Raw genomic sequence first — 13851 nt, forward strand, 5'->3', positions numbered from 1 at the left:
GAAACTCATTTGTCTTAGCCCCTAAAATGGTCCCAAGAGATGAACCAGAATAGCTGCTTTCCCTCCGGTTGCTGACGCACGTGCTGTGCCCCAGGTGGTGGAGGAGCGAGCTGAAGGTCACCTGAGTGAGCCAAGGGCATGGAGGCAGTACGGGGACTCGCAGGGTCCTGGATGGAGGACATCACCATGCAAATACACATCCGCTGACAAGTCATTTTCCAAAAATGTCCCCAAAAGGCCTCACGTGAATAACAATGAGTTTGTGTGGGCCCCCTGGAGTTACTGCTGAACTGAATTACCTCAATAATCAGAAAACAACTTACCATGCATGAGTCCACTGTGCCGGACTCATAGCCGGCACATATCATCCGGGTGGTGATGGTCTTCATGTCGAAGTAGGACTGACACTGCTCCAGAGAAATCACCCGGACTTCTCCCTCCTGCAGCTTGAAGGGCACTGGGTATTAGAAAAGAAAAGGAAAGAGAAGGGAGGGGAAGGGGAAGGGGAAGAGGAAGGAAGGAGGGAAAGAGGGAAGAAAATATAAAAAGAAGGGTAAAATGGCTCAAAATGAGGCTAACTATATATTAAATGATTACATTTTTATTCTTTACTTAAAATGTCATTTCAAAAACAAGGCTTGTTTGCAATCAGAATTTTCCAATTAGAAGGGTTGATGGCAATCCTCCAGTCAAACCCCTTCGTCGTATTGAGAAAAGCAAGGCACAGAGTGGTTAAGTCACCCGGGTAGGTAACTTGGCTCACACTTTCCCCAATAAAACCAACAGCCACTGCAATGAAATGGAAAGTGATCACCCCACGGCTCTGCCCAAGACAGGAGGCTGCCAGCTCTGCCACAGACCACACCCGGCGCCTCCAGCAGGCAGGGCCCGCCCTCTCCTCGGCTTAACGCCTGTGTCTCACCACGAGACCATGCGCTATGGGGGCCACTATTTGAGGTCAGAACCTTTCATCCTAGAGGACATGACAGAGAGATGTTGACAGGGACAAAGCCGTCCCTTAGCATCCAAGGGGACTGTGTGAATTCCATCTTTCTGGAAAGTTCTCAAAAGAGGACAATGGCTTCTCGAAGCATGAATTCGTAGTTGCTTCGCCATTCTACAAATGGGGATGGGGATGCAGTGGAAATGCACAGGGGACCTGATTGGGAGAAGGAATCATGTTTGGAAAAATCAGTGTGATGAGGACAGTGAAAGCTCCAGGAGTTGTCAGAGAACGGTCATAAGAACAATCGCTAACATGCATGGGGTACTAAGAGCAGGCCAGGCACCGCCCTCGCCATTCTCGAGGCCTCTTGTGTGTACTCGTTACAATAGTCCTAGAAGTTAGACGGTTGCTGTTATGTTTCCCTGTATAGTCAGGCTTTCTCACCGAATCCACATCTTTGCTCCTCACGCTGCACTGTATTTGTGGCAGGTGTGATATAGTACAGGATTGCTGTCAGTTTGATGTGGATATTGTGGGAGCAGTACGAGGAGAGGCAATAGAACGTACATTCAGCTCTTATCGCTACTGCAGTACTAATTGTAGCTTTTAGGAAGCAAGGTGCCAGGGACGGTGACATCACATGTCTGACCTTGCCTTTGATGTTCTTACACGTGAGCCTTTCAGATATCACTGACTTACTTCTGTCTATTGAATTTTTCTTTTTTGTCATCAATTGACCCTATAGAAAGGAAACTCAACCTAGCTCAACACTTATCTGACAAAATTAAAAAAAAAAAAAGAGGCCTTCAAGTTGGCGGCTGCTAAGGTGGCTCACAGGACAGCCATCAGCATCGCCATTCCCGAGAGCCACGCACACCCATGACACGGAGTGGCCTTGGAAAGAAAATGTCTCGTGGGTTAAATTCATATTCTCAACCCTAAGAGGTCAAGCAAAATGGAGGGCCCATTTGGGGGCTGGGAGTAAGTAGGAAAAATGTTTCAATTTCTATGTTTTGTATGTTCAAATCATCTAGAGCCGTGGTCGGCAAACTGCGGCTCGCGAGCCACGTGCGGCTTTTTGGCCCCTTGAGTTGGCTTTTCCTAAGCCTTAGGAGTACCCTAATTAAGTTAATAACAATGTGCCTACCTATATAGTTTAAGTTTAAAAAATTTGTCTCAAAAGAAATTTCAATCGTTGTACTGTTGATATTTGGCTCTGTTGACTAATGAGTTTGCCGACCACTGGTCTAGGGAGCCAAACTACTTTAATCAATTTAAGGAGGCAAATAGCAAACCAGTTTTCCTTGGAGCAGGACTTCCTGGTTGTCTTACAAAGGTCGACAAGACCAAATCACAAGGCAGGACTGGAAGTTGGGCCCAGCCCTAGGCTGCAGGGCGGAATGCCTAACCGCTAGACAGGCGCAGGTGATTGGCCTGCAGAGTGCAAACCACCCGTGGAGGCGGGTCACAGGCATGACTGACAGGTCTCATCTGGCTTGGTGCCAGAAGCCGGTCCATCCTTGCTGCTTGACACAGTCGCTGCAGGAAAGAAACATCTGCACAGCATATGTTTCAAGGGACCTGGCATATATAGCATATTGTTCTTAATATGTTTGCTCTCCTTAGCACCATGTGTTTTAACCAAGGTCACCTCTCTGAGAAAGGTTGTTTCCCCAGGTGGGGATTTTTCCCTGAGGTTAGGGAGGGGATACAACCCCTTAATTAAGTGCCAGGCGGGTAGTTAAGCTACATAATCTTTACTCCCTGGAATGGAGATAAGAAATGCCCTAACCTTTGTAATAGAAATTGATAGGATTAAAATCGGCTGGTATAAATACGGATGTAACAAGACAATAAACATCAGATCCTGATCAGTTCCTAACCAGAACTCCGACCAGAACTTTGGCTGAAGATCCTGGCTAGAGGTCCTGACTAGGCTGCTGATCAACTGAAGGCTGTCTTCGTGTCATTCCTTCTTCACCGACTCCGTCCATACCTTTGGGGACCCCTGGACCCGCTGGGATTGGACCCCAGCAGCTTGGCAGCGCCAAAGCATTGGCACTGGCTCCCTGGAGAGAGTCTCTGCTGGAGAAGTGTTTTGAGGCTGCCTCTGAGCTGGGCAGGTTTGAGTGCCATAGCTAACATCTATCATTTGCGTGGGGGAGTGTGTACCATTTGTGCCTATACTTTTTTAAAATGTATTTTTTTATGAAAGTCTTTTTAAAAATATGTTTATTAATTTTTAGAGAGAGACGAAGGGAGAGGGAGAGAGAGATAAAAACATCAATGATAGGCTGCCTCCTGCACACCCGCTACTGGGGATCGAGCCTCAACCCAGGCATGTGCCCTGACCGGGAATAGAGCCCGCAAACCTCCTAGTACCTAGTTCCTGGGTCGAGGCTCAACCGCTGAGCCACACTGGCCGGGCTGTGCCTATACTTTTAGAAGTGAAATGGGGGGTTATTGCCAAAGGCTCAGGAGTAACTCGGGGTCTTTCCGTGACCAGCTGAAAGGCAAAGCGCTGCGCCCACCGGCTTACTTTTGCTGCCCATGTGGCCCCAGCCTGTGATGTAGCAGTACGTGTCGGGCTCCAAGGCCTGCTCCGCGCTGGGCAGGCAGACGGGCCGCACATAGCTGGTCTCCTGGACCTCCGCGCTGAGCTCCACGATGCTGATGTCGTAGTCCACCACCGCGCGGCTGTAGCGCGGGTGCAGGATGATGGTCCTCACCCCGCGGGTCTGCACGAAGGCCGACGGGTGGTCGAGATTGTTGATGCCAAACACCACCGTCCACACGGCGGCGTTCTCTCTCCTGCAAGAGTAATTCAGGAGCCATTGGCCTCTTAACCTCTCCAGAGAGAAAGCTCAGCGTCACACGGGTCTCAGGTGCATGGAGCAGGCAGGGGAATTTACACGGTGGCAGGCACCGTGTCGCTGCGCACAGTAACCAGTCACTGTGGTTTGCAAGTTGCCACAATCTACTTTAGACATGAAAATGGCACATTTGTGCTTCATGCAGCTAGCCAACGTCAGAGATTTTCTCTATCTTTTCTGGAGAGCACAAACTTTCCCTTTTTTACCCTTTTTGATTTGCTTTAGTATCTCAAATATTTCCCCTTTTTTAGGAAAAGAATGAATATTTACAATGAACACCTGTAATAGAAATCACCCTATTTTATCTTACTCCAGAAATAGCATAGCTAAGTGGCAATGTGGAGGTAGTTTAAAGGTCACCAAATTTGTTCTAGGAAATATCACGCAACAGCGTCATTGCTGTTCTATAAATATTACAAATGTCTTACTTTTAATAGTGGGCTCTGCCCTTGGTATTTCTAAAGAATTCTCTGTGACACATGCAGTGAAATGACTTTAGGGTGACCCACAAGGAAATGCGTGAAGGGGCTGGATGTGCGTCAATAAGTCAGACCACAAGGCCTGTCCATCTGGAGGGCCATCGCTTCTCAGTTCTGCTAATTGCTGTCATGTTGAAATGCCTGGTGTGACCCGACCTTCTGACTGTTCAAGGGAGAAAGAAGTTCTGGATGTCAGAATGATCTTTTCCAGACCACTCAGGTCATACCTACCCCACCCAAGCAAGAGACCACAGAACCCTGCTCAGTGCAGATGCAGAGTGCATGGATAGGTAGTTGCAAGGCTAGAAGAAACAAAGAAGTAACTATGAAGGTTGGAAAGAGAAGAGCGCCCAGTTTCAGCAAGCCCCAGGAGCTATGGGTCGGCCCATATTTTAGGCCAACTGCTTGCTATGTTCTAGACCCAGACATTTCCACTGAAAAGGGAAGGAAGGCAGAGAATACCTCCACAGGGGGCAGGACCGTGGGGAGAGAGAGTCAGGTCAGTTACCAAGGGCTTTTGACAACCACACTGGCTCGCTCTCCACTGATGCTAACTAACAGCACCCCAGGGGAAGTATGGATATAAAATGGAAAATTCCCATTTTACTGGGCATTATTACTGAAAGGAATGGATCAACCCCGTTACATCGATAAAATGAAAATAAACAAACTGTGAATTACTGGCATAGTTCATAAGCACCTAGAAGATAAAAAATAGTAACCCTGAGGACACAACATGGGTTCAGTATGAAAAGTCAAATCTCTCACTTTCTTTTCCGAGTATATTAAAGGACTGAGATTGGGACAGGTCTGCCCAGTGTGTATGGCAGAAAGATCTAGGAACAAAGAAGCTGAAGGTCCTGGTGAGGGGGCTGAAGTGACCAGCCCAGGGCACTTCATCAGCTGGAGAGAGAAAGGAGATGAGGAGACCACATTTCCTTGATGGGCTGAGATAATGGGGGAAGAAGTGCAGACAAGCAACAAAAGTCTTATTAGAGAAGTCAAGACAAGGGTGACCTAGCAGGGGTAGCGATTATGGTCACACTAGAGGCCCGGTGCATGAGATTCATGCACTGGCGGGGGGTGGGAGGAGAGATCCCCTCAGCCCAGCCTGTGCCCTCTTGCAGTCTGAGACCCCTCGGGGGATGTTCACCTGCTGGCTTAGGTCCGCTCCTAGCAGGAAGCTAAGCTGGCAGGTGGACATCCCCTGAGGGGTCCTTAGCACTGCTATGGAGGCAGGAGAGGCTCTTGCCACCACCACTGTGCTCACCAGCCGTGAGCCCGGCTCAGGGCTTCTGGCTGAGCGGTGCTCCCCCTGTGGGAGCACACTGACCACCACAGGGCAGCTCCTGCATTGAGCATCTGCCCCTGGTGGTCAGTGCGCATCATAGTGACCAGTCATTCTACCATTCGGTCAATTTGCATATTAGCTTTTTATTATACAGGAGGATAGTAGGATGATAGTTATTCATGTGGGTTTCCTGGAGAGAAATCAGATGCTTCTGAGAATTACTAGTTGTTTGCCAGCCTAGGAAGGTCATCCTTCCATCTCTCAGATGCAGAAGAAGGCAGGAAAATTGCTGTTCCATTACCCCTGAAAGGCAAAGTCTTTCTCCCTTACAACTGTTGAATTCTTATTAGGGCATATGGAACTTGATCTGATCAGCTTAGCATCTCATGTTTTTAATTTTCATTGGGGATTTTTAAAGACCTCTCCATGGAAGAGCAAAACAAATTTGTGGCTTTTTCCCCACCAATATAATTAACAGAGACAGGCCTGAGGAGACCTACAGATGAGTCACACTGGGATTGGCAAAGTATGGGATCAGGATATGAAGTAAATCCCATTAACTGCAGCAATCGATGGCTCCAGCAGAGAGTAAGGCTTATAATTAGAAGTTCTCAAAAGCTTTCAGGGCCACTGGAGAGACTGTAAAATAGAATCAGAGTTATTAGCACACATTCAAACGAAGGTTTGTTTGAAGTTGGGCCATTTCTAGTTTCTTATGGACAAGCCAGGCCCCTCTTGACAGTTCTGTTGAGTTTAGTGTTCCATAAAATTTTACCAAGGCCTTTGATATCTTACCCATTTCCTTAATTATAAACACATATTTCTTCTCTATTGCAAGGCTTCTTCTTAACTGCACAGATCCGTCCTTGAAAGAGGAGACTTGGACGCCACATACGGAAACAACAAACATTGGATCTGAACCTGGGTGAACTAGCACGTGGAGAATGTGTTTCCCTTAAAGACCTGTTGGATTCGTTTAGGTAATCATCTTTTGATGAATGTACTCTTGCTAGTCTAATCTTCTAATTACCCTGGAGTTATAAATCAGACCTGGAAAAGACATCCGGAAACATCTGGCTTCTTCCAAAACAATTACATTGCCGTGTATTTCCTGACAGACTACACAGACTCCTCAATAATTTAGGGTCTTAGATACTAAATGTTCTCCAGTGGAGGTACTGGTTTGATGTTTTATATTTCACTTTCCCAAAAAGAGTGATCAAATAACTGGATATACACATTTGCATTTCACAATCACTTATCACATTACATTCTAATTATTTGTTTAGGTGTCTGGAACCTCATTAGGTTAGCAATCCAAGGAAGGAAATGTGTATTCATCTTTGTAACCCCCACCTGGAACTGGATATACGTGCTAGGACTCTATTTCTTAGAAAGGCGAGCACCAGTGGGTGAGTAGCTTTGTATAAGGAGGTGTGTTGCAGTATTGTTAAAACGGTAGCAAATTGGAACTAACCGGAATGTCCATCAACTGTGGAATAGTAATAAAAAAAGCTATAGTAAATCTATATTATAGAATATCATTTAGCTTTGGGAAAGAATGAGTTAGAGCTACGTCAGTTGACCTGGAGGGATGCTGGCGATATATTGCTACACGAGAAAGTCACCTTATAAACACAAGTATAGAGTGGGATTCCAAATTGTAAAAGGAAGCAATGACACCTGGGGGAAATGTATGTTTATAGCTGTGCCGGCGCATTCACCAGACTGTGATGGGGGGTACTGTGAGGAGGGTGAGGAAGTGAAGGTGAGTGTGAGAGGAGAGAAAGACAGTGCTAGCAAAATGCAAAGATACTCGGGCCATAGTGCTGAGGGAAAAGGGAGAATGCATGATTTCAGTAATAATTTTTATTTTAAGTTGACCTTTATCAATGTCTCACTTATTAATCCCAGGCACGGTTCTCAGGGATTTACAGAGGCTCACTTAATGGCTGCACCACCCCTGTGACTGCTATTTCCTTCATTTCACAGAGGAGGGAACTGGCCCAGAGAAGTTCATGAGTTGATCCATGGTCACACAGTAAGTGGCGAATTTGAGAAAAAACAATAATAGGCCAAAAAAAATGAAATTACATTTTTTTTTTAGAAATTAACCTGGGCAAATGAAAATAGTCCATTAGGTGATAGGACTGTGACTTAATTTGTTTTAAAAATTTGCTATTGCTTACTATGACTTTTAAATAAAGTAAAATTATTAAAAATAAAATTGGTGGTATGGTGGTTATTTAAAAGAATGTCCTCCCCCTGGCCAGTGTGGTGGCTCAGTGGTTTGGCTCATCATCCGGAACAACTAAAAGGTGGCAGGTTCAATTCCTGGTCAGGGCACATACCCAGGTTTCAGGTTCGACCACTGGTCAGGCAGTACAGGAGGCAACCAATCAATCTCTCTCTCTCCTCACTCTCTCTTAAAAGAAAAAATGTCCTCGAATCCTTTGACACTCCTCCCTCGGAGAAGAGAGTTTTGTGTTTCTTCCTTTGGATCTGGGTGGGGTTTGGAGGGCTCTGACCAGCCCCACAGCAGAAGCAGTGCTGCATGTCTTGGAGGCTGGGTCACAAAAGGCATCGCATCCTCCTGGCTCCCTCCTTGGGAAGCTCACTGTGCCCAGATGTCAGTCACCATGCTGAGTCCCACGTGGGGAGGAACGAAGGCCCTGCCCACTGGCAGCGCTGCCTGGAGAGCGCAGCTCCCCCGCCCCCGCCTCAGAACCTTCCAGCTGGTGCTGACATTGCTGCCCAGCAGAGACAAAGTGCACCAGCTATGTCCTTCCCGGTGTCTGACCCCTGGATCTTCTGGGAGCATAATGCATGTTTGGGGGTTTTCTTTGTTGTTGCTCGGTTTGGGTTTCTTGCTCCTGACATAACAGACAGGTGGATCACATGAGGACCTTTCGCAGTAATGTTTGTCAGCTGGGGGTAGGTATTCCCTTGGTCTTCCTTTTCTGCTCCTTTAGGCACATTGTCCTGGTTAATTTATGTGCCAATGTGGCTGGGCCATGGTGCCAAAGTATTTGGTCAAAGATTCTGGATTTTTCGGTGAAGGTGTATTTGGCTGAGATTAACATTGAAATCAGTGGGCTTTGAGTAAAGCAGACTACTGTCCATAATGTAGGTAGGCCTCGGCCGATAAACGGAAGGCCTAATAAACAAGTCAGTCTCCCCTGAGCAAGAAGGAATCCACCTGGCCAACGGCCATTGGGCGTGAACTGCAATCCTACCCCATCTTCCGGCCAACCCCGTTAGATTTTGGACTCGCCAAGCCTCCGCAATCATGTGAGCCAACTCCTTAAAGTAAACCTCTCGCTCTCATTGGTCTCTTTCTCTGGAGAACCCCGACTAATACACAGATTGTACCTTTAACTCTGCTTCCCAAAGTCCTCACCAGTTCCTCCAGCACCCTCCCCTCACTGTAGTATCCCCTTGAGTAAGTCCCCCCTTTCACTCCACATGTATCTGATGTATTCAAAAGGGCTAGAAAAGGCACCAATGCTGGCCGGGGAGTCAATCCGCTAAACTTCCTACCCCTCCCTCTTTAGGACATACATCATAAGCAAGATCTATCCTTCACACAGTACACAGGCTGACAACACCGAGGGCAGAAAAACCCAAGCAGATAGAGACCCGGGAAGAAGATCATCGGTGGCTTTTGCGCTGAAAGGGGCTTCACTAAGAACCCAGGTGACAAAATGACCAGATCCAGGCAAAGCAAAGGAGAAAAGGTGCAGCTCACCCCTCGAAGCAGTGGGCGACAGTCAGGACCCACTTCTTGGCAATGAGGACGCAGCCACAGATGTGCCCACTGGGCTCACTCTGCAGGGAGCACTGCCAGGGCCACCTTCCAGGGCGACTCGTCCGGCCCCCGAGGATCCTCTTGTTCATTCGGGCAGCAGGGCGGCGCCCACAGTCTACCACGAAGCAGGAGAGGCAGAGGCGTGTGTGACTCACCCCCAAACCCAGCTAGACGCTGTCACGTGCAAGGGATCGTTTTTCCCCTGAGCCAACCCAGCTAAATAAAGTTTATGCCCCACTGGGACATAATTCATTATCTCACCTTGTTTAGCGCACAGAAGAGAGATCTTACTTCTGCTGTGGCAAGACTGCCTGGATTTGGAAACATAAAATGGTATAATATTAAGTTACATTCATTGTTCACTTCAAACACTACCCGTGAAAAACAAGCCATAGGTTCCAACCTTGCCTGAGGTCAATTCTCACGGCGGGGCTGTTGTCAGAATCACCTCTGGGATGGGGTGTGCAAAGGACGTGTACTTTTTCTAGTTTATTTAATATCATCGTAATCAAATTTCGCATTTGTCAGAAGGGAAGCTATTGTTAGCAAAGTTTCCCACCTCATCTTGGTTGATGAAACCACCCAAATATGAACTCAAACCATGATTTTCCAAGTAGGGAGGAGAAAGTGGGGGAGGATTGGGCTGCTTCTTAGAATCTACAGTGAGGGGGACCATGTTAGATTTTTATGCTCATGGAGAGGCATGTATGTCAAAAAAATTTGAGAACTAGGTTGAAATAAATAAAATATTACTTTAAAAAGTTAGAGAATGGATAAAATAAAACCCTGAATATTTAAATTGTCAAATAATCTTGTCAAGACTATTAGATTATGGATCTATGACTGGCTGACAGGTAAAAGGGGGTTAACTTTATTCCATGTAGCTCTAGATGGCAGGGTCAGGACTAATGGTAGAATTCATAGGAAGTGTGGGCTCAGGAGAAGAACTTTCTAAAAATTGGAGCTAACCTTTGAAGGCAAGAACATGGGCCATGTTTCAGCACCTATCAATGTGGCTGCACCAGAAAATTCAGTGTAGGGTACATCAAGTTTTAATCACAAAGCTCCTTCCAACCACGAAGCATTTATTTACAGTGCAAATGAAAAAGACAAAAAAATGTGGGGGGACTGTTAGATATATCATGATGTGCTTAGAATCCTAGACCTCTCAGAAAAAAAAGTATAGACATATACATACATAAGTATATATCCATCCCTACATGTGTCATTTCTACATTTCTTTTTGAAGATTTACTGTATTTTCATTTCTTGCTAAATTTGCATGGAGATCTGTGTAATTATTTGTATACAACAAATTACATAATACATAAAAAGTACATTGCTTTTTGACTTCCCACAACCTGAAGTTCTCTCTCCTCCTCCACCACCACCTCCTCCTCCTCCTCCTCCTCCTCCTCCTCCTCCTCCTCCTCCTTCTTCTTCTTTTCTTCCTAGCTTATAGCCCATCTGCCCACCTATATAATGTATGTTCCTTGAGACCAGGGTCCTTGTCCCCCTAATTCTCTTCTATATCCCCTCAAAGCTTAGCACTGAACTTGGCATGGTAGAAACACTCAATAATTAATTGCTATTTGTTAGATCCAAAACCATAGCTTATACGAATCCCCTCAAAGCTTAGCACTGAACTTGGCATGGAAGAGACGCTCAATAATTAATTGCTATTTGTTAGATCCAAAACCATAGCTTATACGAATAGGAAAAGACACCAAAGACTATCCATCTCAACTATTTATACTATAGGAAACTGTGGTTATATATATAAGATCCCACATCTAATTAGTAAGCCAGGACTCAAGCCAGTTCTACCAACTCCCAATTCAGAATGAGATATTTTATTTATTGATTTGACCTGAGAGGGCTTCTCCAGCATTCCCAGTTTGGGGAAACATATCACACTATTGAAAGATTCAGGTCATTGTTCTAGAGGAAGTACTTCAGTTGACAAATATTCAGAAATGTGGCTGCAGAGTTTGGTCTATGGGGAAAATGTCAAGACATTCTAAAGAAAAATGGCCCACCTTTGGTTTTCTTCTTTGGAATTCTTAAGCAGTGTCTTCCCTCGGACTTATTCAAAGCTGTGGGGTCAGAACCTGGTTTGAATTGAGAGGCTATCCGTTCCCATCTTCGAGCAGTGAGTTTTGAGTTTTGAGCAAGTTATTTACATATTCTATAGGTATGTCCCTATCTATATATATAAAAGCCTAAGTGGCCATTTGACCATTTGACTGGTAGCTATGATGCACACTGGCCACCAGGGGTCAGACGCTCAATGCACAGGCATGGAAACATGGAACAAACTGATGAATCTCAGAGGGAACAGGGGAGCGGAGAGGGTGGGGGGAGATTAACCAAAGATTTTATATGCATACTAGAGGCCTGGTGCATGGATTCTTGCACCTGTGGGGTCCCTCAGCCTGGCCTGTGAGGATTGGGCTGAAACCGGAAGTCTGACATCCCCCAAGGGGTCCCAGATTGCAAGAGGGCACAGGCCAGGCTGAGGGACTTCTAGTAATGTAATATGCATCAACTTCCTTGACTTATCTTTCTCCTACAGACTAGACAAGGGAGGTGGCTCTGTTTAAGATGCCATTATTCGTAGGGGCAATTTTCCACAGGCGCACTTTCAAGGCTACTTGATTCTAATTCCATCCCATGTCCATTTTTTTCTCAGACCTTCCAAGCTTTATTAGTTTTCATTACTTCAATTCCCTTTGTTAACTAGTTACATGTAGCATTGGTAGGAAGTGCAAACATGGAATTCATTTCAAGTAGGAAGTGAAAAATAAACTCCAACATTATATTGCAAGTTCCTTCTCCTTCACCACAATAGTTTCTGTAATCATCATTAAAGGAAAACATCATTAGCCAAGAGAGAGAGAAAAATCTATATCTAGAAAGAAAAAATAAAGCCAAGCGATGTTGAAGTTAAAGGCCAGCAGCCATTCTGTGGAAACTCACTGTTGATGTGACAAATGTGCATCATCTCAAGTGAGAAAGAGAGAAAGGGTCCGGATGATAGACTCTCACTCCATAATGCACACGACTCAGCTAGCTCTTGGGAAGGGTGTCTTACCCTTTCACCAGCAGTTCATGCAAAGTGCTCCGATTGAAGCTCTCCCAGTCGGAGTGTAACGTCAGCCACTGCTGGTCTTGCTCCTGTTCCTGTATGAATTCGGTCACAGACGGTTCTCTGAATGAAGGGTAAAGACCAGTTAAACAGTCCAACCACAGTGATCTTTGGCCAGACCAGTGATGGCGAACCTTTTGAGCTCGGCGTGTCAGCATTTCGAAAAACCCTAACTTAACTCTGGTGCCGTGTCACATATAGAAATTTTTTGATATTTGCAACCATAGTAAAACAAAGACTTATATTTTTGATATTTATTTCATATATTTAAATGTCATTTAACAAAGAAAAATCAACCAAAAAAATGAGTTCGCGTGTCACCTCTGACATGCGTGTCATAGGTTCGCCATTACTGGGCCAGACAGTATCATTATTTGGCACTTACTCTCTTTCCCAAAAAAAAAAAGCATTAAATTATAAATCAATATTTCAAGAGGGGGATTTGTATTTGAAATTTGGCATGAAATGTGATCAGCAAGAGGGGAAGTTACTATAAGTTTACTAAAGCAAAAAAAAAAAATTCCAAATTATTACAGCTGTTTTAGTCATTCCGTCTGCTGACATGTATTTGAACTTGGTGAGGTGTTAGAATTCTAACATATACGATGTAAAAATTCCAATATCTAAAATACAAGAGCAACTTTAAACAGGGGTCAAAAGTAAAATGAAATTTATCTGGCTGGGTGCTTTTTTTTCTTCTCTTTTCTTGCCCAATGTTATCGTGCAATGTAGCAATACCTTTAAATAAAAATAAGTAATAACTAAAGAGAATAAATGGCCATTCAGTGTCTACTTAGATGGTATAAGATTGTATGTAGAATTATTTTAACATACTGCAAAATCCTTATGCACTAAAAATTGGGAAGGACCCTGAAAAACAGAGACAAGAGTTAGACAACATTATTTTGTTCCTGACCCACATTCTCACTCAACTTCCGCCAACATTGTCCTGTGATTGTCTCATTCAATCATTCAAATAAATATGGTTACACTACATCCAAGATTTAAAACCTTAGGTTTCAAAGTATTTAGGTTTTAGTGTAAAAATATCCTATTCTTCATAAATCAGTTGGTTTATTTAGGCAAGCCATATTTGAAGAAAACCTTTGGGGATTTTATCACCTGATACAAAAAAGGGTAGAAGAGGTAGAGGAGTTAGTTTTAGACAGAAGGGAGGGGGTGCTTCCCCTGAATCTGGGAGGCAGTGGGAAAAAGGAAGCAGGTCCTCTGTTGGCCTTGGAGAGGGAGAGAGAATTCATCAGAAGAACTGAAATCAGACAGCCTCCGCTTATCAAGTAGCAGGGGT

General features: G+C 44.9%; 1 protein-coding gene across 1 annotated transcript in view; it reads right to left on the bottom strand.

Moving 5' to 3' along the window:
• CORIN (corin, serine peptidase) overlaps positions 1-13851 on the bottom strand; it is a 159026-nt gene that overhangs the window by 3909 nt on the left and 141266 nt on the right. The window contains exons 16-20 of the mRNA XM_014466634.2: positions 12492-12608; positions 9659-9708; positions 9338-9512; positions 3486-3757; positions 324-457 (exon numbers count right to left, since the gene is read on the bottom strand). Coding sequence (XP_014322120.1) covers positions 324-457; positions 3486-3757; positions 9338-9512; positions 9659-9708; positions 12492-12608 — 748 coding nt within the window. The remainder of the gene's footprint in view (positions 1-323; positions 458-3485; positions 3758-9337; positions 9513-9658; positions 9709-12491; positions 12609-13851) is intronic.

This window comes from Myotis lucifugus, unplaced genomic scaffold (genome assembly GCF_000147115.1).
Source record: "Myotis lucifugus unplaced genomic scaffold, Myoluc2.0 scaffold_349, whole genome shotgun sequence".
NCBI classification, from domain to species: Eukaryota; Metazoa; Chordata; class Mammalia; order Chiroptera; family Vespertilionidae; genus Myotis; species Myotis lucifugus.